Source organism: Molothrus aeneus, chromosome 22 (assembly GCF_037042795.1).
Source record: "Molothrus aeneus isolate 106 chromosome 22, BPBGC_Maene_1.0, whole genome shotgun sequence".
In the NCBI taxonomy this organism is placed as follows: Eukaryota; Metazoa; Chordata; class Aves; order Passeriformes; family Icteridae; genus Molothrus; species Molothrus aeneus.
Window position 1 is genome coordinate 6,562,882 of NC_089667.1, and position 24,450 is coordinate 6,587,331.

The 24,450-nt window shown below is 47.8% G+C and overlaps 1 protein-coding gene across 6 annotated transcripts in view; it reads left to right on the plus strand.

Annotated features, from left to right (window-relative positions):
* The first annotated feature begins 1,114 nt into the window (after positions 1-1,114).
* The window catches only part of NCAM1 (neural cell adhesion molecule 1), a 97,628-nt gene continuing 74,292 nt past the window's right edge, over positions 1,115-24,450 (plus strand). For 2 of the 6 annotated variants that reach the window (XM_066564498.1, XM_066564499.1), the window contains exon 1: positions 1,115-1,247. In XM_066564498.1, the coding sequence (XP_066420595.1) occupies positions 1,193-1,247 (55 nt within the window). In that variant the 5' untranslated portion in view covers positions 1,115-1,192. The remainder of the gene's footprint in view (positions 1,248-24,450) is intronic. The other 4 variants (XM_066564500.1, XM_066564503.1, XM_066564501.1 and 1 more) reach the window with 2 other exon arrangements.

The following is a 24,450-nucleotide window of genomic DNA, read 5'->3' on the forward strand; positions in this document are numbered from 1 at the left end:
TTTTTCTATTGCATATAGTACATAGTATATACAAATATTTGCATAAATATTAAACACCTATTTTCTATAGCACATAATACATATCATATACACATATTTACATACGTACTAAATACACATTATACACACATCAGAATAATTTATATTCTAATGCTTTAATATAATGATAATAATTAATGGAATGGAATGGAATGGAATGGAATGGAATAGAATAGAATAGAAAAGGAAAGAATAGTGTGATATATATTACAATTTATAATAACATAATATTTATTTTACATAAATATTAACTACCTACTTTCTATAGCACACACTACATATATACACATATTACATACTTATTAAATACACGTTATATACACGTTAGAATAATTTATATTCTAATACTATAATATTATTTGATAATACTAATAATGATGTTATGATAATTGACGATAATGTGATAATAAGCAATAATGATACGATATGATATGATATGATATAATATTATTATATAATCCCTGCCTCATTTTTAATTATAATAATATACTATATTATTAATTGTTAAATAGACGATATTATTAATTATAGCATGTAGTATAATAATATAATGTTATTTTATGTTATTTTATGTTATATATTATGTTATATATATTATATTATGTTATATATTATATTATATTATATTATATTATATTATATTATATTATATTATATTATATTATATTATATTATATTATATTATATTATATTATATTATATTATATTATATTATATTATATTATATTATTACATTACATTACATTACATTACATTACATTACATTACATTACATTACATAATAAATATGTAATAATATGCAATAAATATATAAAAATATAATAATAATCAGTAATGATGCTATGATAATAAACAACATGATGACAATTAACAATAACTATTTTCCTATTCCTCTGCTCCCTTACTCCCCAAACAAAGCCCTTTCCCCCCCGCGCCTGGCGCGCAGCAGCGCGGCACTATTTCCCTTGGCGGAGGGATCTCGGCGCGTCTGGCAGCGCGCAGGGATCCGGGCGCTGCGCTCCGTCAGTCAGCGCCGTCAGGCGGCGCCGGGACGCGGCGGGCGCAGCGCTGAGCGGAGCGGCCACGCCGGGCTCGGCTCCCGCGCCCTCCCCGCGCCCGCAGCCCCGGCCCGCCGCTCCCTCCCGCCGGTGCGATGCTGCTGCCGCTCGCCGTGCTGCCCTGCGCCTTCGTCCTGCTGCGGGCCGCAGGTACGGCGGGCCGGGGGCGCGCCGCGAACAATGGGCTCGGGCGGACCCCGCGCTGCGGGGGCTCGGCGGGGCCGCGGGGTGGCGGAGACAGGAGGAGGAGGAGGAGGAGGCGGCCGAACCGGGCTGGGCTGGGCTGGGCTGGGCTCCCCCGGGGCCGGGCTCGCTGCGCGGGGGGCGCAGACAATGGGCGCGGAGGGGATGCTGCGTGCGGGGTCGCGGCGGGCTCGAGGATGCTCCGGCGGCCGCCGCCCTCCGCCGCCCGCCGGGGCACGGACGCTGCCAGAGAGGGAGCCAGGGATGCGATCGCCGTGGAGCGGCTGGAATAATAAGAGGAGAAGGAGGAGAGGGAGAGGGGGAGGAAAAAAAAAAAAAAAGAGAAAAAGGAGGGGCGCGGGGCGCTGCCGTTGTGGAGCGGCCCCGGGCGCGCGCCGTGGTGCGGTGGCCCCGCTGTGGCCGCTCAGTAGCCGCGGTGACACCCCCGGGTCGCCACCGCCCCGGGCTCGGGAGCGGCAGGTGGGCTGGGAGCGGCGGGATGGAGCGGCCACACCTGCGCCGGCCCCGCCCCAGCCAGCATCCCTGCTCCGAGCTGCATCCCCGCTCCGAGCTGCATCCCCGTGTGCTCCATCCCTGCTCCGAGCCGCATCCCCGTATGCTCCATCCCTGCTCCGAGCCGCATCCCCGTGTGCTCCATGCCCGCTCCGAGCCACATCCCCGTGTGCTCCATCCCTGCTCCGAGCTGCATCCCTGCTCCGAGCTGCATCCCTGTGCTGTCGATGCCCGCTCCGAGCCGCATCCCCGTGTGCTCCATCCCTGCTCCGAGCTCCATCCCTGCTCCGAGCCGCATCCCCGTGTGCTCCATCCCCGCTCCGAGCTCCATCCCTGCTCCGAGCCGCATCCCCGTGTGCTCCATCCCCGCTCCGAGCTCCATCCCCGCTCCGAGCCACATCCCCGTGTGCTCCATCCCCGCTCCGAGCTCCATCCCCGCTCCGAGCCACATCCCCGTGTGCTCCATCCCCGCTCCGAGCCGTATCCCTATGCTAGCCATCCATCCGTCCGTCCGTCCGTCCGTCCGTCCGTCCGTCCGTCCGTCCCTCCTCCCCGGCGCTGTCCGTGCCGGCGCTCCCCGGGGAGCGCTCCCCAGCCGCGCTGCGCTCCGCCGGTGTTTGTTCCCTGTCCCGTCCTGTCCTGTGCTTCTCAGCCCTTGTCCCCCGTCCCCGGGGAGCATCCCGGGCCGGCGGTGCCATCGCCCCCTCGCAGCTGTCCCCGCGCCCGGCTGCGCTCCGGGATTTCCCCGGTGCCGTGTCCGTGTCCCCGCGCTCCCCGCAGCTGTCGGTGTGTCTGTCCTTGCCGTGCTCCCTCCCTGCCTCCTCCCCACGCTGAGGATTTTTATCTCCTTAAGCAATTACCGCCGCTGGGGCTCTGTCTGCGTTCTCGGTGACAGCGGCTGTCGCGGTGACAGTGCCACCAGTGTCCCCAGGGCTGCTGCCCGACCCGAGCCACCTGTTTAACATCACCGCCCCCCCTGCGCCCTGCCCGGCTCTCCGTTTAGCCTCTGTTTAATTCAAATAAAAACCAGGAGTGCTCGTGAGGGGCTCTGTGCATGGCGGGGGGGGTCGCGCTCCCGTTCCAGCCGCTCCTGCCCTGCCCAGCTCCGCATCCTGCCCGGCCACACCCTCCCTGCACATCCCTGACACATCTGACACATCTGACACATCTGACACATCCCCGCCGCCCTTTTCCGCTGGGGGAGGCCACGATAAAGCGCCTTGCTTTGGGGATTTTTTGGTTCTTTTTTTTTTTTTTCCCCCCCAGGGGAAATAAATGGGAGTAAGCAAAAGAAAAATTATCTGCATATCATCTGTTGCCCCACTCGAATACATGTTTATCCAATAATAATAATTATGAATATGGAGACTGCCTAGGGAGCTGCACAGCTGGATCTGTTAAATCAGCACAAAATGGAGAACACAAAAACCAAATAAAATATTAAAAAGCTAGAACAAAGCAGCAGCAGTGTTTATGGTGAAAGCAGCACCAAGCACATCCAGCTCTGCTTTCCACCCTAAAGGATGCTCTGCTTGTGTTCCTTCTTTTTTTCCCCACTCTGTGATGGAGGAGAAGGAATTTTGCTTTGAAAGCTGTGGAGATGTCAGTGCAAGAGGGTGTTTTATTTATTTTTATTTATTTTCTGATTGTGCTGCTATAAAAACCCTTAAGCTTAAATGTAAGAGGAGGCAAGAGGGAGATATTCATCAGTGAGGAATCCCTGAGGAAACTGTTGTGTGAGCACAGTTGCAGGGTGGGCTCCCAACCAAACCGTGTCTTTTATGGCTTTTAGAATAATTCCACATTTCGTGGGTACCCCCGTGGCCTGTGGTAGTGATGATTTATTTTATTTAGTCTGCTGTAAAATTAAAACGTTCTCTGATAATGTAGAAGCTGATTTATAGACAGAGCAGATGGCTCTTCTCCTTTCATGTGCATCCTGAGAACTGTGGTTTCCTAAAGAATAGAGAGGATTTTGTATCAACTTTATCCCCTTGACACATGAACTTGAAAATTCCCCAGCTGACTCTTGGGCTGGGTTTTGTTTTTTGTTTTTTGGTTTTTTTTTTTTTTATTTTGGGTCTTTAGCGTGTGGGTTTTGTCAGAGGTTTATTTTAAGGACATTTCACATGAGTAACTCCACAACTACCCGGTTTTTAAGTGTTAAACATTGTGGCTGCTCTCCAGGCTGAAAGTGCCTTCACTTTTCCTGGCTGGGCTCCAGAAATGTATTTTAAGGATAACTGCTCTGCCTGGGTGCAGGCGCTGGGCACAGAACGCCAGGGGGGTTTTTTGATGGTTTTCCTGCTTGTTTGGGGTGGGAGGGCGATGCCGTGGGTTTCCTGCACGGGCTGCCAGGGAAGCAGAACCAATTGCTGGGGGAGGAGGAGGAGGAGGAGGAGGAGGAGGGGATCCTGCATCTGCTGCCATCAGTCTGCGAGGAGCAGAGGGATGGCTCGGGGAGGAGACAAAGCCCAGTTCATTTCCTATTTTCAAAGGCCATGCTGCGGTTTTCCTCGTTGTTTTACACACCTGGTGATAGGAGAAAGGCACATTTCTGGGGTTTTTTTGGTGGGTTTCTGAGGTGGTTTTGGAAACATCATCTTTGCAGTGCGTTCAGCGTGAGATGGGCGCTATGAACTTCCTCAAATGCCTCTGCAGGCAGCCTGGGAGGAGCTGCTTCCCCTGGAATTGAGTCGTGGCTTTTATGCAGGGAATTCTGAGAAAGCTCCAAGGATCTGATGCCAGCAGGGCAGTGTTTTCCAGGTGCTCTGAAAAGAGGGCGTTGATTTCTTTGTTTATTTCCCAATTCTTCCCTTTCCCACGGATGTGAGACAAGCAAAGCCACTCGCTCGTGAATGCTCACTTTGAGAATGACAAGGAAACAGAAATGTGCTTTCCTTGCTGTTCACAAACTGGGAGAATGGGGATAACTGGGCTGAGGGTGTGTCTGGCAGGGAACTACGGCTCCCAGCAGCTCCTCTCTCCTGGCTGGTTCCTTTGCGCATGTTTTTCGGGAATTAATGTGATTAAAAAAAAAGAAAAAAAACAACAAAAAAAAAGAGCCACCAGGCAAATAGACTCTGAGGCATCCAAATCACAGGAGCAAATGTGAAGGTCAGCTCTGGGCTGGCTGTGGCTCCTTTTGTTTAGGAAAACACATTAGCATGGAGCAAAGGGCTGGCTGTGCACGGGGATGGAAATGAGCAGGGCTTGGCAGCAGGGCCCTTCTGGGTTCCTGGTGGGGAAATGCAGCTGCTCATTAGCAACGATGCCTTTTGAAGTGACCCGGAGCCAAATGGCAGCTCCTGCTCCTGCCTGCCTCCGGGATTGGCTCAGGCAGCCACTGCAGGGAGGTTTTCATGGGGGTTTGGGTGTGCAGTGCGCGTGGAACGGAGGGAAATAGATCAAAATCAAGGATAAAATTCAGATTAAATAAATGTATGGCTTTAAATCCGGTACTTTTCGCTGTATTGATGGTAAAGCAGATAATCCCTCTCCATAGGGTTGGTGATGCACATTCCAGACCTTCCCAGGGTAAATGACACACACAGGAGGGAGTCACCATCCCTGGAAGTGCCCAGAAATGGCTCTTGGGGCAGGGTTTGGTGCTGAACACGGTGCTGTTGCAGGGTTGACAGTGACACTTGATGATCTTAAAGGTTTCTTCCAATCTTAACAATTCTCAGTTTCAGCAGGAATTTCCTCATGGGAAGGGTTAAACCCGGGCAGGGCTGCCCTGGGAGCTTTGGATTCCCCATCCCTGAGGTGTCCAAGGAATTTCTGGGCAGGGTGGGGACTGCTCACAGCTTAGACCTGATGGCCTTGGGGGGCTTCTTCAGCCTCAGTGGCTCTGACTCCATGGCAAACCTCGTGCCACAGCACCTTGGGCTGTGCAAGGATCTGATGCTGCCAGGGCTGCGTTTTCCAGGTGCTCTGGAATGGGGGTGTTGATTTCTTTGGTTATTTCCCAGTTCTGTCCTTTCCCCTGGATGTGACTCACTTGTAAAGATGGACCTTTGAAAATGACAAGGGAGCAGAATTGTGTTTTCCTTGCTGTTTATAAACTGGGAGAATGGGAATAACTGGGCCCCCAGGGGAGGACTCCCCACCAAGGGAGGTGCTGACATCTTCTAAAATGCCCAAAGCCACCTGAAAACTTCCCCAGAGCATTTTTTGGACCCTGTTACAGCTTTGGCTTCTGAGGTTGCTTTTGACCCAAGAATTTGAGTACTGGAGGTGCATCAGCTAAATTCTGACTGGGACAAATGTGGGGCATCAGCAGCCTCAGCCCAGCTGCCGGAAAAGCTGATTTTTGGGGAACAGCACACAATGGGAGGTTTATCCTGCACAGCAAGTGCAAATTGCTTTAAGATTCCTCTGAAGAAGCAGCAGCAGCAGCTGTGGGGTAGAGTCACATAGAGCTGTGCTTAAGAGCAGGGGGAGTTATCTGAATTCTTCAACGTGAATAATAATTAGGATGGAGAGCTCAGCAGCAGAAATCACAGAGCAAGAGCAAGATAAAAATTGTGCTTGTGCCTGAAGATGAATGTCTCCACTTGCCTCTGCAGAAACAGAGCTGGGCTTGGGAACTGGGGGGGATTTTCAGGAATCTGTGTTTGCTCTGTAATTGCTCAGTGTGGGTTCAGTGCTCCTGCCCTGCCCAGGGATGGAGGCACCAAAGGTCCCAGGTGAACTCAGGCTGAACACCAGGTCAGAGACGGGGCAGAGCCCAGGCCTGGCAGGCCCTGATCCCATTCCTGCTGCTCTGGCCCAGGCAGGGCCATGTCCCACCTCTGATGCAAGGAAATCCATTTGGGGCTGCAGGCAGTAATGGGATCTGTGTCACGGCTGATCCATCCTCTATTTTCATCCAGATCTTGTGACAGGACAGATGCAGGGGGTGTTGGGAAAATGGGAGTTGGCTGGTTCAGTACAGCCTGGGAAGAATAACGTGGAAAAATATTTGGGAAATCCATTGAAATGGTCGATTTCTTTAAAAGGGAAGCAGATTTGATTTATTTTGAGTTAAAACAAATGTCCACCACTTCACCAGGGCATCACTGGCCAGGACAAAATCCATTTAAAGAAACTCTTGACTGCTTGAATTGTTGCAGAATTGTCAGTCTCATCATGTCTTGAACAGAAATATTTATGTATATATTTTCTTTCTAGCTGAGTTTTTAAGGCTGTTACAGCCATTGGGTCAATCAGGGTAGGTGCTTTCCACAGTTGGTTGTTAAAATCAGACGAGTTGGGTCAATTCTCTAAAAATCCACCTGCCTCTGAGTACTGAGGCCACGTTTGGAGTGTGGGGTCCAATTGTGGACCACAACCAGTGGATTTCCTGCAGAGGGACTGGAGGAGCATCTTTGGTGTGAGAAGAGGCTGAGAGAAGGCCCCAGGGGACGTGGATGTGGACAAATCCCTGCTGGCAAGGAGTGAAGACTGCCAGGATCTCCCAGCAACAGAGCAAACTGGAATACAGCACAGCAAATCCTCTCTGCACAGATGAAAACACACCAAAATCCCTTTCTTCTTTTTCTTTTTCTTTTTTTTTTTTTTTTTTTTTTTTTTGTTGGATGACTCCTGGACCAGGCTGAGTGGGGAAATTGTGGATCCTCCATGCATGGACCTTCAGAACACACCTGGCCAGACCCCTGGTGACCTCCTGCCCTCCCCTCCTGCACTGGATCACCTCAAGATGTCCCTTCCAACCCAATCATTCTGTGATTTTCCTACCTCTACTCTTATAAAAACAGTTATAATAGAAGCTTATTTGAATATTTAATTCACTTTTCCTTCTTTGTTTACGTTCATGACATTTATCACCCTTGAACCTTTCGGATGAACAAGAATGTTAATTGTTTGTTGCTGGTTTATGGTTAATTGTCATTTAGCACATTGATTAACTTGAAATATGACTGCAAAGACATGAATGGGAGTGTGTATATCTGTTACAGAAATGGAGAATTGTGTGAAAGGAAGGGTTAGAGGAAGAAATGAGCCAGGTGACATTGAGGCCACGTTTTGGGCAGAGTTTGGTCAGAATCAGTGAAATTCAAGGTCCTTTCCAGAGGAGAGCCCTGGCTGAGCTGGGGAATTGAGCAGGTGATAAATGGTGAAATAAAGTGATGAAGATTTTAGACAATGGAAATAGAAAATCGTTACCTCCATATTTGCATGGGCTTTCCCAGATGTTTAATATCTCTTGTCCCAAAAGCAACTGTATAAAAAATACTTTAAAATGTTACTACAACTGCAATATATTCCTGCAGCATTTAGTTAATTGTCCCTGAAATCAAACTGTAGGATTGTAAATGTCCTTGTTTTATGGAAAAAAAAAAACCCTAAAAATTTTTTTACAAAGTGCAGTTCTTTTTACAGTGAAGACTGATGTGCATTAAGCATTCAAAAAATTGAAATCCCATTTTTTTCCCAGCACCTTCTTATGTGGGATATTCAGAGCTGGGTTTGAATAAAACCAAAGGAGAAGCAGCCAGTTTGGAGGTGTTGGCACAATATGGGCAAACTGGGCTCTGATTATGGAATTATTGCATATTTTAAAATAGGAGCAGCCAGATTGGTGGTGTTGGCACAATATGCGCAAACTGGGCTCTAATCTGTGGAATTATTGCACAATTTCAAGCAGGAGCAGCCAGTTTGGAGGTGTTGGCACAATATTGGCAAACTGGGCTCTAATCTGTGGCATTATTTCGTAATCTAAAATAGGAGCAGCCAGATTGGTGGTGTTGGCAGAATATTGGCAAACTGGGCTCTAATGCATGGAATTACTGCACAATTTAAAATAGGAACAACCAGATCGGTGGTGTTGGCACAATATGGGCAAACTGGGCTCTAATGCATGGAATTATTGCATATTTTAAAATAGGAACAACCAGATCGGTGGTGTTGGTATAATATGGGCAAACTGGGCTCTGATTATGGAATTATTGCATATTTTAAAATAGGAGCAGCCAGATTGGTGGTGTTGGCACAATATGGGCAAACTGGGCTCTAATGCATGGAATTATTGCATATTTTAAAATAGGAACAACCAGATCGGTGGTGTTGGTATAATATGGGCAAACTGGGCTCTGATTATGGAATTATTGCATATTTTAAAATAGGAGCAGCCAGATTGGTGGTGTTGGTATAATATGGGCAAACTGGGCTCTAATGCATGGAATTACTGCACAATTTAAAATAGGAACAACCAGATCGGTGGTGTTGGTATAATATGGGCAAACTGGGCTCTGATTATGGAATTATTGCATATTTTAAAATAGGAGCAGCCAGATTGGTGGTGTTGGCACAATATGGGCAAACTGGGCTCTAATCTGTGGCATTATTGCACAGTTTGAAACAAACACAGCAGGGATTGAGGGCAGCTCGGGCTGGGGATGCTCGTGGTGGTTCCTCAGAGCCCAGCCTGTCCTTGCATATTAATCACCCTCTCAAAGGAGCTCTGATGTGCATTGTGCAGGCTCTGGGATTGTGGTGCTCAAAAGGGTTTTTATTCCATTCAAGTGGAGGGGCTGAGAGCAGCAGAACCCGGGCAGTGGCTGGGGAAGGACTGCCCCGAGTGCCCCGGAGCTCTGCCCTGCCAAATGGGCACTAAATTCTCAAATATTCACCCCCAGGTTTCCCTGGCTCTTCTGGCAGCTGGGGGGTAAAATTAAATATTGGGCAGCTGAGATTTCAGCAGGCCAAGCTCGAGGTCTTGATCCCGTTGGGAAACTTGGAGGGGGTAAAGGTTGGGGAAATGGCAGATTTGTGAGTTTGGAATAACAGGATTTCTCCCAGGTAAAGGTTATGGAAATCTCAGATTGTGTGGGTTTGGAAATTACAGAGTTTCTCCCTGGTAAAGGTTATGGAAATCTCAGTTCTGTGGGTTTGGGAATAACAGGGACTAGCACAGCATTCCTCTGGTGATGTGGTTTTGTGTGACTTCAGCTGCTGCTCTGGGGCAGTGTGAGGTGAGGTGTTAATGAGCTGTGTCTGTGTGAAAAAATCCAGAAAAGGGGAGATTTTGGCTCCTTTTCTTTGTACAAATCTCAAAAACCCTGTAGATACTGAAACATGGACTTGAGTGAGCAGTAGGGATGTTTCAGTGGGTGATGTTGGTATTCTGAAGGAGACAATGGGCAGATAAAAAAAAAAAAAAAAATATATATATATATCTATCTGGATGGGTACAGATGTACATACAAATGTTCTAGTCCAGGAATTTTGTACAATGAGTAGAGAACTGGGCTGCAGACTGTGCTTGTGAGTTACCACCAGCCCATGGTGTGAAGAGAGGTGAAAACTGATCCTGGTTGTGCTGGAGAAAACCTTTTGTTGGAAGGAAAAATCTGCATTTCAGACAAGCAGTGAACCTATCCCTGTGCTCCCCAAATGCAACGCTGTTGTCCTGGCTTTGTGTTGAATCAATATTATTGAGCTGTTTGCTGAGCCCTCGGTGTCTCTCTGCTCCCGCTTTTCCTCCTTTTATCAACTCTCGGGCACATTTGCTTACACTTGATTATTTGGTTCTGTGAGAGCACTGGCAGGGTTCCCTGCTAGGGTGAATTTCAGCAGTGAACTTATGGAAAGGAGCAATTCCAAACAGGCACCCCGGGAGCTGAGAAAGCCTTGAGGGACGATGTTCAGCCTGGCCTGAGGTTGGCTTTAAGGTTTTGTGGAAATGAGTCACTGGAGTGGAGCTTTTGGTGTGTTTGTTGTTGTTTTCTGTGCACAAAATGGGATTTTCTGGGCATGTTTGTAGGGAACACAAGGGATTTTTGTGTGATTTGGTGACATGGAGAGCGTTTTTCTGCTCAGTGTTCATTTTTGCTGTATTTGAGTGAGAATTGTTGGGTTTAGGTGTGCGTGTTTTGGGGTGGGAATGGGTGGATTTTCATGGTGCAGCAGAGCCCTGCCTGACACAGGCAGAAAATCCACCCATTCCTACCCCAGACCACCCCTGCCAGCCAATGCTGTTGTTCTCCGTGTTCAAAATGGCATTTTCTGGGTATTTTTGTCGGGAGCATGAGGGATTTTTGTGTAATTTGGTGATGCTTTAAGGCAGCAAGACAGGGAGAGCATTTTTCTTCATTTTTGCTGCATTTGAGTGAGAATTGTTGGGTTTTTGTGTGGATGGTTTGGGGTAGGAGTGGGTGGATTTTCTGCCTGTGTCACTGCAGTCAGAAGGAAACCCCCAGACCATCCCTGGCAGCCAATTCCCATTTATTTCCCTGATAATCCCGTTTAAAGCCCATTGCACTTGCAGTGTTTGGAGGTGAAGTGTAGCAGGAAATACTGAATACAACCAATTCTGGTATTTCCCTTTAGTGAGAGCTGCCTTCAAATGGTTTTGAATTAATTGTGTGCAGGCTGTGGCACTGCTCTGATAAAGCACTTGGAGCCCACCTGGGTGTGCTCTGAAACCCTCAAAATAACCAAAATAAAACTTATTTCAAATTTCTTAATGTGCATCCCAGATCCCATGCAGTCCAGGGGATCAAAATGCTCAATCATTATTGGCTAATTATAACATTGGAGGATTTAATTTTGCATTTTTCACTGTGTTAACAGGGAGAGGAAGGCACTTTGGGCATTTTAGCAAAACACAACCAACAGCTGCTTGGCCAAGGAACTTTTTTAATTCTTGGGAGCTGCGGGAGCCAAAAGAACAGAGCTGGGGAGTGTTGCAGTTGTGTCTGCAGCAGATAATCCCCCAGTGCAGCGTGGAGCAGACACAGGAATTACTGCACGCTCCTAAATCCTGCTGCACTTTAATCTCCCCATGATCTCTGGGAACGCTCACAGCATTTATTCCATTTATTCCATTTATTCCTTTTATTCCTGGCTGGGGTTTGTTGGGAATGAAGGAGGGAAGCTGGAATACATGAAGGGAATAAAATTTAAATTTATTTATTGTAGACAGCTTGCAACAACTTTTTTTTTTTTTTTTTTCCTGCAAAAAGAGCTGCAGATCAGAGATTTAATTTATATTGATTCACTTCTGGCTTTGCCACTGGGTTTTATTTGGGATGGGCTTTGGCTATTTTGCTCTCTGATTTTTCTCCATTTCTCTGTGAAATGAATATTTCATGAAATACAAGCAAACTTGGAGTGGTTTGTGCTTCATGGACAAAAATAACGTAGTGCTGCAGTGATTGTTTGTAATTTTAATTTCCCACTGCAGGCTGGCATGGCTGTTAGCTCCAGAGCAAGAAATACTGTGAAATATTTCTGTTTAGAGTAAAAGTTATTTAGTATAAACACTAGTAAATAAAAAATTATTTAGTTCTAAACACTTTATATGGAATAAAAGTTATTTTTGTCTAGCAGTGGGTGTTTCTGTTGCTTTCAGGATGCTTTAATTCCTGGCAAAACAAGGTGGGATTTTTGTGGTGTGCAGTTTGGTTTTGCACAGTATCAGGCACCAGGAGGTAAATCCTGCTTTTATCCAGTCCCAGGGAATACCCAGGGAGGAATCCAGGAATTTTTCTCCCCTGCTCTCAGGTACTGAGGGATCCCTATGAAAATTCCAAGTGCCTCCTTGAGTAAAAATCAATGTAAATCTGCTCAACGACCATTTATTTTTAAATAAATCGCTTGTGCTGATCTTTCTTACACCTGGTGAAAAACCAGGCTTTTCATTGAAAGGGAAAATGTGATTTTTTCTCCCCACCCAGGCCCTGCCTGGCTGCTCCCACTGCAGTTAATGCGACCTGCTGTGTGGGTGGGGAGGGAAAACACAAAAATTGATGTAAACTCTGCTTTTTTCCTTGCTGGGTGCTCTGAGGAGCTCTGGGAGGGTTTGAACCAATCTCTCAGCATTTTGTGTGTCCCACACTCGGTGTAAGAACAAAAAATCTCAACATCATCAGCAAAGCCCTGAGCAAACCCAGCCCTGAGGTATTTTTTCACTCAGTCTCTTTTCCAGGAGAACACTGAACTTCAAACCCTTTGATTTTTAAAAAAAATCTCTTTAAAACAGTCTTTTTTAAAACCACACAATTTCTGGAGCAGCTTTTCCCATTATTTTATTGAATATTCAAAGTGAAAAGGTGCCCTTGGAGCAGTCCCTGGAGTGTGTTTGCTGTGGGTTTTTGATGCTCTGGGCAAACACACTTCAGGAATTTCTGCTTTTATCAATGGCAGTGCTTGGTGTTTGCTGGTTAAACAACAGTAGAAATAAATGCTGATAAAAACAAGAGTAGAAATAAATGGTTTATGCCCAAGCCTGTGGGATTGCATTATTTTAATGTGAAAATAATACCTTGTGGGAGATGGGGGAACTCTAAAGGCTGCCTTTAGGACAGTCTCTGTTAGTGCTATCTAATACAATAAATTACAGCTTTTTTTGCTTTTTACTAGGTGTGCTTCAGTTTCTGATAACCTGGCTCTGTTTTAGTTACATTTTACCTATTAATCCCCCCAAAAAAGCAGAATGTGCCAGAATGTGCAGATGAAATCCCAAGTTTTGAAATCCATCTTATTTTGGTTAAAAGAAGCCATTTTTATATGAAGAATTCTTGCTTCATGAGACTGGATCTGGATTTAAATGCAACCACAGAGCCATTGTGGACCATTTTTGTTGTGTTCATCCCTGAATTTCAGGACCATTTTTCTTGTGTTGTGCCCTGAATTTCAGGACCATTTTTGTTGTGTTCATCCCTGAATTTCAGGACCATTTCTGTTGTGTTCATCCCTGAATTTCAGGACCATTTCTGTTGTGTTCATCCCTGAATTTCAGGACGATTTTTGTTGTGTTCATCCCTGAATTTCAGGACCATTTTTCTTGTGTTCAGCCCTGAATTTCAGGCTCTGGTTTGTAGCTGCAGGCACTCTGGCAGGTCTGGAGGGTGATCAGTGCCCTATCCCAAAGCTCCTGTGCATTCTCAGGAGCTGCTTTTTATCAGCCTAAATTGGTCCATCCAAAGCAGCCTGGAAATAAAAATAGAAATCCCCGACTCCTGGTTTGGGCCCTGCATTATTGATGGGTTCCTGCAGTGTCCTCTGTGTCCAGGAGATTTATGGGGTGTGATTTATTATTTAGTGGCACATGCAGAAGCACCTCCAAGCATTAAAGAAACAAAAGATATTTCCTTATCAGGTGAAGGGTTCTCTTATCTCCTTTTCCTTGGAGATTGCAGCAGCAGTGGGAGCAGAGGAATTCAGCTGGAGTGGTGAGTGAAAGCAATGCTGCTGATTCCCTTGGAATTTAGCACTTTAAATGGATTAGAACTAAAAATATCCCTGCCTGGCATTGCGTCAGAGCCTTCCAGAGTATCTGCATTTCCATGTTTGATGGCAATTTCGAAAGATTCCCACGTGGGAGCTAAGTGGGAGCCAGGGTTGGGAATAACTGTAAAATTCCTGGGGGTTGCTAAAGTGGGAGCAGCGCTCGGGAAGGAGAAGCTGATTTTTGTTATGGACAAAAAAGGTGCTTTTTGTTCCAGACAGGTGTGGAATTGTGTCCTTGGACATGTGGGACAGCAGTGGGTTTGTAACTTTGGGGTGGGACCTTGCAGCATCTGCTCCACCACATCTTGTTGGTCAGTTCTGTTGCCAGTGAGTTCACTCATTGCTGACGGTTTGGGGTTTTTGTTGATAATGCTGTGTGAACACTGCATTAGGGATTATAATCCCAAACCCCAGAAATGGTTCTGTACCAGTGGAAAGGGAAATAATCACATTTGTGCTTACCTAAACCTGGAGTTTCACTACCATAAGGGAGGGGTTTGATGGAGCTTGTGGTGTGTGCTCCTGCTCTGTTTGGACAAATCTGACTTTCCTAGAGCAGAGAAGTGATCTTGTGAAGGGGCTGAACCAGAGAAACACAGAATCCCACAGTGCTTTTAATGAAATGTGGTGGTACCACCATGTTAAACATCCTCATGCATTATTAATTCTAAACTGCTGGAAAATCCCTATAAACCAGTGCAGGATTTCTTCCCCTACACTGAACATTTCTGTTGATTTTTGGCCCATATTTTGTGTGACTGCAGAGCTCTTGGCTGCACGTTCAGGAGCTCCAAAGGTGAGTTTCTGCTGATGCTGGAGGTGTGTTTTGGGCCCCAGGTGTTGGTCCTGCAGCTTTGTGGAAGGTGAGGGGAGCTGAGCAGTGTTAAACTCCTCAGTTTGCTGGATCAGCTGCCTGCACTGCAGGGAAGGCTCTTTGAGAGGCTGTGAATTCCAGACAGGTAAGATTTGGAAGCTGTGGTCCAGGTTAACATTTTGGACTCCACTAGATGGCACTGATTTATTGTGCTGTTGATAAAAAACCATCAAATGCAGTGGGAGACTTTTATTTTTTGAACAGGAACCATAAAGGAGGTGACGAGGATGCTCAATATTTATCTGTTTGTCTGCTGGGTGCATTGATAGTTTCCTTCATGACCTCCTGCTTCTGATGAGGAGTTTTGGATGGAGTGGGTGTATCTTTTAAATATTTAGCACTGGGAAGACATCTCTAAATAAACACCTGGTTTTTCTTATCCTCTTTGTGTGGAAGGAAGAAGCTGGGCCAGTGTTGGTGCAGGCATCTGGGTTTGCCATAACTGTGTCTCAAACCATCACAGAATCCAGGATAAAGAGAAATTCTTCTCTTTCTGATAAGAAAAGAGTGTTCCTGGTGGGTTACAGTCCCACAGTGCCACTTCTGGGTGACACCAAAGTGATTTCACTGTGTTGGTGCTGAGGGCACTGGCTGGGAGCAAATAATTAATGATTCCAGTTCCAGGGGCAGAAATGGCTGTGAGAGCTCTTTTGGTAAATTTGGTGCCCAGATTCTCCCCAGGACCTTCTGTGTGCTGCTGCCCAGGATGGGAGGGCAGAGAATCTGTAATTACATCTCTGCTGTCCTCTCCCTGCATCCCCTGTGCTGCCCCTGGAGCATCCCACGTGGAGCAGGAGCTGTTCTGCTCAGCATTTAGGACACTCCATGAGGATCAACCTGGGCTTAGGCTTGGTTCCACCTGGTTCTCCTCCTGTAATCTCCTTTTGCTGGCAGCTGAGGGGAGCTGAGCAGTGCTGCAGGTTGGCCTTGCCTGACTCCGGCACTGGTGGGCGTTTGGATACGAGAGGAGTTGTTCTGCAGGGAGTGTGCATCTCTCCCTCTCCAAACGAAATCCTGCCTGTTTCCTTGCCTTCCTTCCAAGGGATCTGCAATTCAATGGTTTCCCAAGAGATCAGCCTCTTTCGCTATTGCAAAGATCAGTTCTGTGCTCGTGCTTGGAGGGGTGAAGCCTTTCAGGAGCCTCAGATGGATCCAGCAGTGGCTCCCCAGAATTCAGCGTTTTGTGGGTGCTGCTGCCTCCTCCAGCTGCAGTTTTTGGGGCTGTGTGTGGGGTTTCTGCAGCTCCCTGTGTTTCCCTGGGGAATTTGTGTTTCCCCTCCCCAGAAGCTGCATGGAGACGTTGGCAGGGCTGAGCAGCCAGGGCACTGCAGGGAGGCACTGAAACCCAGTTTTGTGCAGCTTTTGTGGTTTCAGTGCCACAGAGCTGGGGCTGATGTGCTGATATTCCCTGTCTGCTTTGGGGGTTCTTGGTGGTTTTCCCTCCTCTCAAACTGGAGGTTCAGTTGTTATTTGGCCTCAGTGATGTTTCTCAGCCCCAGCTCACTGCAGTCTCTGGGACTCCTTCCTGGGACATTGGCAGGGTTGGCTTTTTCTAAATATTTTTTTTTTCCTTTTGACACCATGAATTTTCACATAAATGTATGAATTTTACCCTTGGTGGGGAAGTATGGGGTGATGTGTTCTGGCTTTGAATTAATTCCTAATACCGTTGTTTCCTAACTCTGTGATTTATATCTATTCCATTTCATTCTGGGCTTTATACATTATTAATTCCTAATTCCATTATTCCCTGACTTTTTCCCATTGCCTTTTTTTTTTCCTTCTTTTTCACAACGTTTGTCTCTTGTTTGCTGCCTACTGAAGCTTTGATGTTCCTGGATAAATGGATTATTATTAAATTGAATGGATTATTAATAAATTGATCATGTGCAGTGCCTGGGAAGAGCCTGGCTGTCCCCAGGGGTGGGTGGGGACCAGGTGCTTTCTGTCCCTTGGATCTCACAGGTCTGGTTTATCCTCAAATAAATTCATCCAATAATAATAATAATAATTATTATTATTATATATAATTACAATTAAATATAATAAATAATTATAATAATATTATATATATAATTAATAATAATTATAAATAATTATAATAGAAATAATTTTATCCTAATATATCCAATATAAATAAATGAGGATGAAGGGGAAAATTGTCCTCATTGAAGAGGGGAAAATCCAGCTAAATTCAGAGCAAAGTGTAATTAAGGGGGAGAGTAAATTGGCCCAAAAAAGGGGGGGATTGAGTGGAGCATGGCTGGGGCTGTGGGGTTTGTGCTGGTGGTGGGAGAATCAGGCAGGGCTGGCTGGGGACTCCAGGCTCCCTTTGCTGTTCTGTTTTCCAGCACAGAAGGTGGAATAGTAATTTATTATCTGACATTCTTGGCAAACAGATGGAAACCACTCTGCCTGTGAATTTGCAAGGGAAAGGATTCTGGGAGCAGGCTTTGCATATGTCCTTCCCCCCTTGGTTTTTGTGCATACTTAGGAAAACAACAATGAAGTCATTCCTTGTTGTTGGAAGGAAACTTGTGTGGTGTTCCCACTCCTGCTGTCAGGATGGGTAAGAGAGACATCCACTCTGAACGTGGCAAAGGGATGGAAGAGATGGGAATAAAATGAAGCTGGGAAGTGCAGTGAGCTCTGCGAGTTCTGCTTGGTTCTCATCCCACATTTGCATTTTGCAGTGTAGAATAAACCTCTCTGTTTGACGGTGAAGAAAGAAATGTTAAGGCTAAAAACATCTAATTAAGAAGCGAGCAGGAGTGTAGAATAAACCTCTCTGTTTGACGGTGAAGAAGGAGGAGATGCGAAGGCTAAAAGATCTAATTAAGAAGTGAGCAGGTGAACAAAGGGCTCAGATCAGTGAGCGGTGAACGTGCCCTTTGCAGCACTGACATGTTTGTGTTGTAGTTCGCCTTTGTTTGTGCTTTTCTTCAAGGGGGCAATTAATTAACTTGTTTCTTTGTTTTGCTGGGCGGGTTTTGCCTTTAGTGAGTTTCACACCAGGGAGTTCTCAGCCTGCAAAGATGAGAAAGGGGCTCTGGCTTTGGGAGGGCAGATAAGAGCACTTGGGAACGGGGATTTTGAGTTTTGGGTAATTAATTGCCCTCTGGGTGTGTGCCCTGTGTGTGACCAGGCACTGCAGAGGTTCCTAAAGCGCTTGGATTGCTCAGCAACAGCAGCCAGGGTTTGTGGCTGGGGCTGGAGCTTTTCCCCTGCAGAACACAAAGCCTGGAGGAGGCACTGGAAGGAATCAGCCAGATGGGTGCTTAACCTAAATCCCCTGAACTCCCTGGGGACACCTGGCCCAGGCTGCTCTCCTGGCTCCCAGCTGCTGTGGGAGCTCTGTGAGTGCTTTATTCAACATCCAGGGTACGTGAAACGGCCCTGAGAGCTCCTGGAGGGGGAAGAGCTGCTCACAGTGTCAGGGAGCCATAGAGGAGATGGCACCAAGATGTCCTGGGCAATCCCAGCAGGAACCGGGGAGATTCCCACTCACAGCTTTGGGGATGTTTGGCTTTCCCTTCTGGCTGAAAAAACAGCCATGGCACGAACGTTGACTGTAGATCAGTGGGAATCTCCCATCCATGCACCACCAGTGCATTCCCTCCCATTTTTTACATCAATCACTTGGATCTATCCATCCCATTTATAGTGACTTGGATCTGTCCATCCCATTTATAGTGAGATACAGAGATTGAAATGAACACTCAGATATTTTCACCATCTCAGTGCTCATTTCAGTCTCTGCACCTCTGCCTTTCTGCTCCCCACCACAGGGGAACAGGACCCGTTGTCTCTGAATTCCACCCCTGAATTTCTCCCTGTGCTGCCTGGAAGAGGCAGAACAGGAGATGCCAGCACAGTGATTCCCCATGAAAACAGCAGCTCCTGCCTGACCCAGGGCAGGTTCCTGCTGCAGGAGCAGAAAATCTCCTTCCAAACCCTGGTGCCAATTCAGCAGAGCCGGGCAGGACCCTGTTCTTGTTCTGGTGCCCATTAGGAGCAGCTGTAGGCTGGACTTTGATGTCCTGCAGGACAATGGGGTCGCTGTTCCAGCTCCAAATGCCTCTCCTTGCTGTGCTCTTTGTCCGGGGGCTCTGGGACTGGGGAGAACGTGAGGGGCAACACGAGATGGAAATCCCAGGCAGGAAATGGCTCCCAAATGCCATCACTGGGATGTCAGGGTTTCAGCAGGGATGCACTGGGAGGCAGCAGAATTTTAATGCTGGCAGATAAATGAGGATGAAGGGGAAAATTGTCCTCGTTGAAGAGGGGAAAATCCAGCTTAATTCAGAGCAAAGTGTAATTAAAGGGGGGGGGAAACTTCTGGCGTAGATGGAGAGAGCTGAGAGATGGCAGGAGGAGTTCTTGTGCACAGATGAGATTTATCTATTTCTGTCTGGTTTTCCTAGAGAATGTGCCCACCTTTTCCTGGGGTATTTTATGCAGTGGACAGACAGAAATTCTGGGTGATCCCCTCCTGATTTGGGCAGCGAAGGAGGAGCCTCTGTGCAGGAAATCTGAATTTCTGCAAAATGAGGTGCTTTAAAAAGAGCAGGAAAAGCAGAGGTGGTGGATCCTTGTGGTTGTGAGGAGCAGGAATTGGGAGGGATGGGGATGGGATAATTGGGTGACAGAACCCCCATCCAGTGCTTCGGGTTAGGGCTTGCTGTGAAATAACACCAAAACATATTTCTGTCCCTTTTCTCCCTAAAATCTCTCATAATTTGCCCCAAACCCTGGCTCATTAATCTCAGATCCATTCTCCTTTGTGTTTTCCCCAGAGCTCTGTGGCAGGATCCCAGTGAGTCACCTTCTCCCAGGGTTTTGTTGCCGTTCCCTCAGTGACAGGAGTGACTGAATTCCTGCTTGCAGGCATGTAGGAGATCCCACATCCCTGCTGCCATCTGTTACCAAACTTTGAGGGTTCTGTTTTTCCCAGTTTGCAGCAATTTGAGGGAGAGTAGGGGAAACAGAGCAGGTGATTAAAAGGAGGATTCGAGTGGTGCAAAACATTGGTGGAATGACCAGGAAAAGAAGAGTGCCTGCAGTGGGGCTTCAGGAAATTCAGCAGCCTCTGACAGAAGATGGTTTTAATCAGATATTCTGACTGTATTCCCCCTGTCATGAACCAAATTTCAGTTTATTTATTTCTTTATTTTCAGTGGTGTGTGGCTGTAATTGCAGCTCATTATCTCTGTTGTGGTGAGGGCAGGGCTGTGGATGTCCCAGGAGGTGCAGGCTGATCACAAAAATCACCTTGCACGTGAGCTCTGAGTGCCAGCCCGGCCTCCAGAGTGCATTTTTTAATGAGCTCACCCCGTGGAAAGCTCCATTGTTCCCTGCACAGACAATTGCTGGCTTGTGATGTTTGCAGTTCCCGGCTTGGCCACAGTTCCTGGCTTCTGTGGGAATTATCCTTTGGGTTGGCTTTTTCTTCAGCAGATACAAAAAAAGGAATAAAATACATCCAAATACATCTTTAATTATTTGTGTTTTAGTCATACAAAGCTCCCACTTCATTATGTGGTGCTCAAAGCAGACTTTTTGAGCATGGATGAGCAAACAACACTTTGTGTTTTTCCCACAGGGGAAGAAAATGTTTCTTCAAACTGAAATAATCCCCCGTCATTCATGAGTCAGGGCTGATTTTAGGAAGGAGTTGATTGGACATGAATTACGTAGATGCTACTCCAGAGTTGAAATTATCTTGGGTTACTGTGGGTATTTTTATCTGTGCAGCTGCAGGATTGAAGGCAGAACTGTGCCTACAGCTCTGCTTTCTGTAAAGAGGAATTTATAACAGAACATTTTAATTTTTCCCTTCAAATATTCAATTAGCAAGCTTTGATTTTTTATCTTTTTCTGTCGCACAGACAGATTCCACCTGCACTTTGGATTCCCTGACCACGCTGACTTAGGCACCAAATCCTTTTTCCCCCTCATTGCCGGAAGAGTGTGAATCCGCTGGGCACATCTGTCCCCAGATGTGGGGGTCAGCTTTGGTCCAAGGTCCTGCTTTTGGCTCTTGAGCTTGGGGTTATTTTGGGTATCTCAAAGTGGAATTGTGCTTAAACCTGAGACAGGAGCAGCTGGATCTCAGCAGGTCCCATGCGGGGCTCCCGGGGCTCCTCAAATTCTGGTTTTCTATACCCTAAACCCTTTTATCTTCTTACAGCCTTGATTTTTTTATTTATTAATTTTTTATCCTCTTACAGCCTTGATTTTTTTTATTTATTAATATTTTTTTCCCTAGAAGGCACAATACATTTATTAAGAGCTGTGAATGATCTTGTTCATGTGTTTTTGAACCCTTTGGGGAGGAGCAGCCTGAAGTTGTTCCTGTTGTGTTCTGATGTGTCAGTGAGTGCCCAGAATTGTGGGCATGGCAATCACAGATCAGCTTTGGCTGCTGTGCCCCGTGTCAGGTATTATTAGCTGTGCTGAGCATCCAATCCATCCAAATCCAGCAGCTAATCCCCTTGTTTGAGGGAAATTTTAATGCTGCCCGGTGTCAGAAATGTTTGTTGGTGCTTCTGCGCACGTCGTGGGGCTCCTGAGGGTTCGGGTTTGACTTGAGGATGGTTTTGTGTGGTGGAATGTCACTTGGACTGGGCTGGGTGCAGGAGTTAAATCACAGTAACAGTGACAGCTCTGGGGAGGACAGACCTGGCTGCTGCTGCTGCTGTGTTGGAACTCAGCAAGCTGAGCATTGTTGAGGTGCAGAGGGTGAGCAGAAGAGCCTCAGCCAGGGGAAAGTGATGAACTGAGGAAAATGGTGAACAGGAGAAAACGATGAAATGAGCGGCGTTGTTTAAAGAAGCCCTTGCAGGCCTCCCTGGTGCTGTCAGTGTGGCAGGCACAGTCTGGAGCAGGGAGTGCTGTGCTCTGCAGGAGATGTGTGTGTGCACCTGCCTGACGTGCCACTGCAGCAATCCTTCACCTGGCAGCCAAGAGATCAGAAAATCCAAATATCTGGGTGGCAGGCACAGTCTGGAGCAGGGAGTGCCGTGCTCTGCAGGAGATGTGTGTGTGCACCTGCCTGACGTGCCACGGGAGCAATCCTTCACACCCTTCCCTTAGCAACGAAAAGATCAGAAAATCCAAATATCTGGGTGGGTTCAGCCCAGAATGAGCTTTGCTGAGCATTCCCAGGGAGGGTTCCAGGGCCCTGCACTGCTGCTGAGGGTCCTGCACTGCTGCTGAGGGCCCTGCACTGCTGCTGAGCCTCCTGCACTGCTGCTGAGGGCCCTGCACTGCTGCTGAGGGCCCTGCACTGCAGCTGAGCCTCCTGCACTGCTGCTGAGGGCCCTGCACTGCTGCTGAGCCTCCTGCACTGCTGCTGAGGGCCCTGCACTGCTGCTGAGCCTCCTGCACTGCTGCTGAGGGCCCTGCACTGCTGCTGAGGGCCCTGCACTGCTGCTGAGGGCCCTGCACTGCTGCTGGGCCTCCTGCACTGCTGCTGAGGGTCCTGCACTGCTGCTGAGGGCCCTGCACTGCTGCTGAGGGCCCTGCACTGCTGCTGGGCCTCCTGCACTGCTGCTGAGGGCCCTGCACTGCTGCTGAGGGCCCTGCACTGCTGCTGAGGGTCCTGCACTGCTGCTGAGGGTCCTGCACTGCTGCTGAGCCTCCTGCACTGCTGCTGAGGGCCCTGCACTGCTGCTGAGAGCCCTGCACTGCTGCTGAGGGCCCTGCACTGCTGCTGAGGGCCCTGCACTGCTGCTGAGGGCCCTGCACTGCTGCTGAGGGCCCTGCACTGCTCCTGAGCCTCCTGCACTGCTGCTGAGGGCCCTGCACTGCTCCTGAGCCTCCTGCACTGCTGCTGAGGGCCCTGCACTGCTGCTGAGGGTCCTGCACTGCTGCTGAGGGTCCTGCACTGCTGCTGAGGGCCCTGCACTGCTGCTGAGGGCCCTGCACTGCTGCTGAGGGCCCTGCACTGCTGCTGAGGGCCCTGCACTGCTCCTGAGCCTCCTGCACTGCTGCTGAGGGCCCTGCACTGCTGCTGAGGGCCCTGCACTGCTGCTGAGGGCCCTGCACTGCTGCTGAGGGTCCTGCACTGCTGCTGAGGGTCCTGCACTGCTGCTGAGGGCCCTGCACTGCTGCTGAGGGCCCTGCACTGCTGCTGAGGGCCCTGCACTGCTGCTGGCCCAGCCTGCAGAGGCTGCTCCTGATGGAGCAGCTCCTGAAGGGGCTTTGTGCTGCACCCAGGGGTTTTTCCTGCATCCCAGAGGAACCTGAACCCCACAGTTGTATTCCTGCCCCCCCTGCCACCCAGAGGTTTGGCCAAAAATGCCATTTTTAAAAACTGTGCTCAAATGGTGTGAAGTGAGCATGAATCTCCTGCTCAGCACAGATGCCCTTTTCCAGCTCTGGGGTTCCTTGTGCAAGGAAAACCATCCCATGCAGCCAGAGGAGGAAATTATGGGATGCCAGCAGTGCTGTATAGGAGCCTTTCAGTGCCTGCCCACAGAGCACTTCCAGAAAAACTCAGAGCCAACACTTCCCTTGGCAGCAGCTGCTTCATTTTTATTTTTTTTTTAAGTTAATTTAAATTATCATCTCCTGCAGAAATCCTGACTCAATGTCCTTGGTTTGAGGCTTCTCCTGCCCAGGCACACGAGGCTGTTCCTGTAGGATGTGAGCAGCTTCAATCCCTGTCAGTCCTTGATTGTGGGGAGCATTTTGGCACTGCTGGGAGTTGATTTATTATTATTTTTCCCCCCCTCCCAATAACGTGATGTTGCTGGAATTTTCCATGAGTGGGAAAGCTTGTCCTTGGCTAATTTTTGTTTGGAAGTTTTGTGGTTGAGGGGGTTGGGAGCACAGCCTGGAATAACTGAGAGCAGCTGGGATATCTGAGTGGGATGGGGAGGCTGCTGAGTCCCTGGGGATGGGGGATCCCTCCCAGTGTCCCCCTGCAGCATTTTGGGGTCACAATTGGCTTCCAGGGTTGTTATAACTGGAGATGCAGCTGATTTTACCCATTTTTCCCTGCTAAAAAAAAGCCATTTCTGAGCCCTCAGCCAGGCTGGTGTCCCTGGGCACAGATTTCCCAGTTCTGTGTGCAGGGAGGGAGCTGGGACAGCTCAATCCTGCAGGGAATTTCTTCATTCTCCCAAGGTGTGGGGAGCTCACAGAGCTTCCCTGCGTGTCCAGAGTCTGCCAGGGACAGACGTGCAAATTGTGGTTAAAAATTGATAATTGTGCCAACAAAACAGGCACTGGGCTGTGAAGGGAACAGAGTGTGCCTGTTCTCAGGGCCAGAATTGCAGTGTTTGGGTTTCTGATGGATTTTTAATTGCTATAAGCAGTGCCCTGTGTGTGTGTGTGTGTGTGTGTGTGTGCAGGACTCACAGGGGCTGTGTTTGAAACATCTTCCTTCCCATGAATTTCCAGTTGGTTTCTTTTCTCTTCCTGTGCCAAAGGTGTTTTCTTCCTTCTGAAGGGGATTTCGTGATTCATTCAGGCAGAGGCTGCAGGGCTGCTGCCCCTTTAGGATCACTTCCCAGCCTTTTTTCGTTTGGGAAGTGC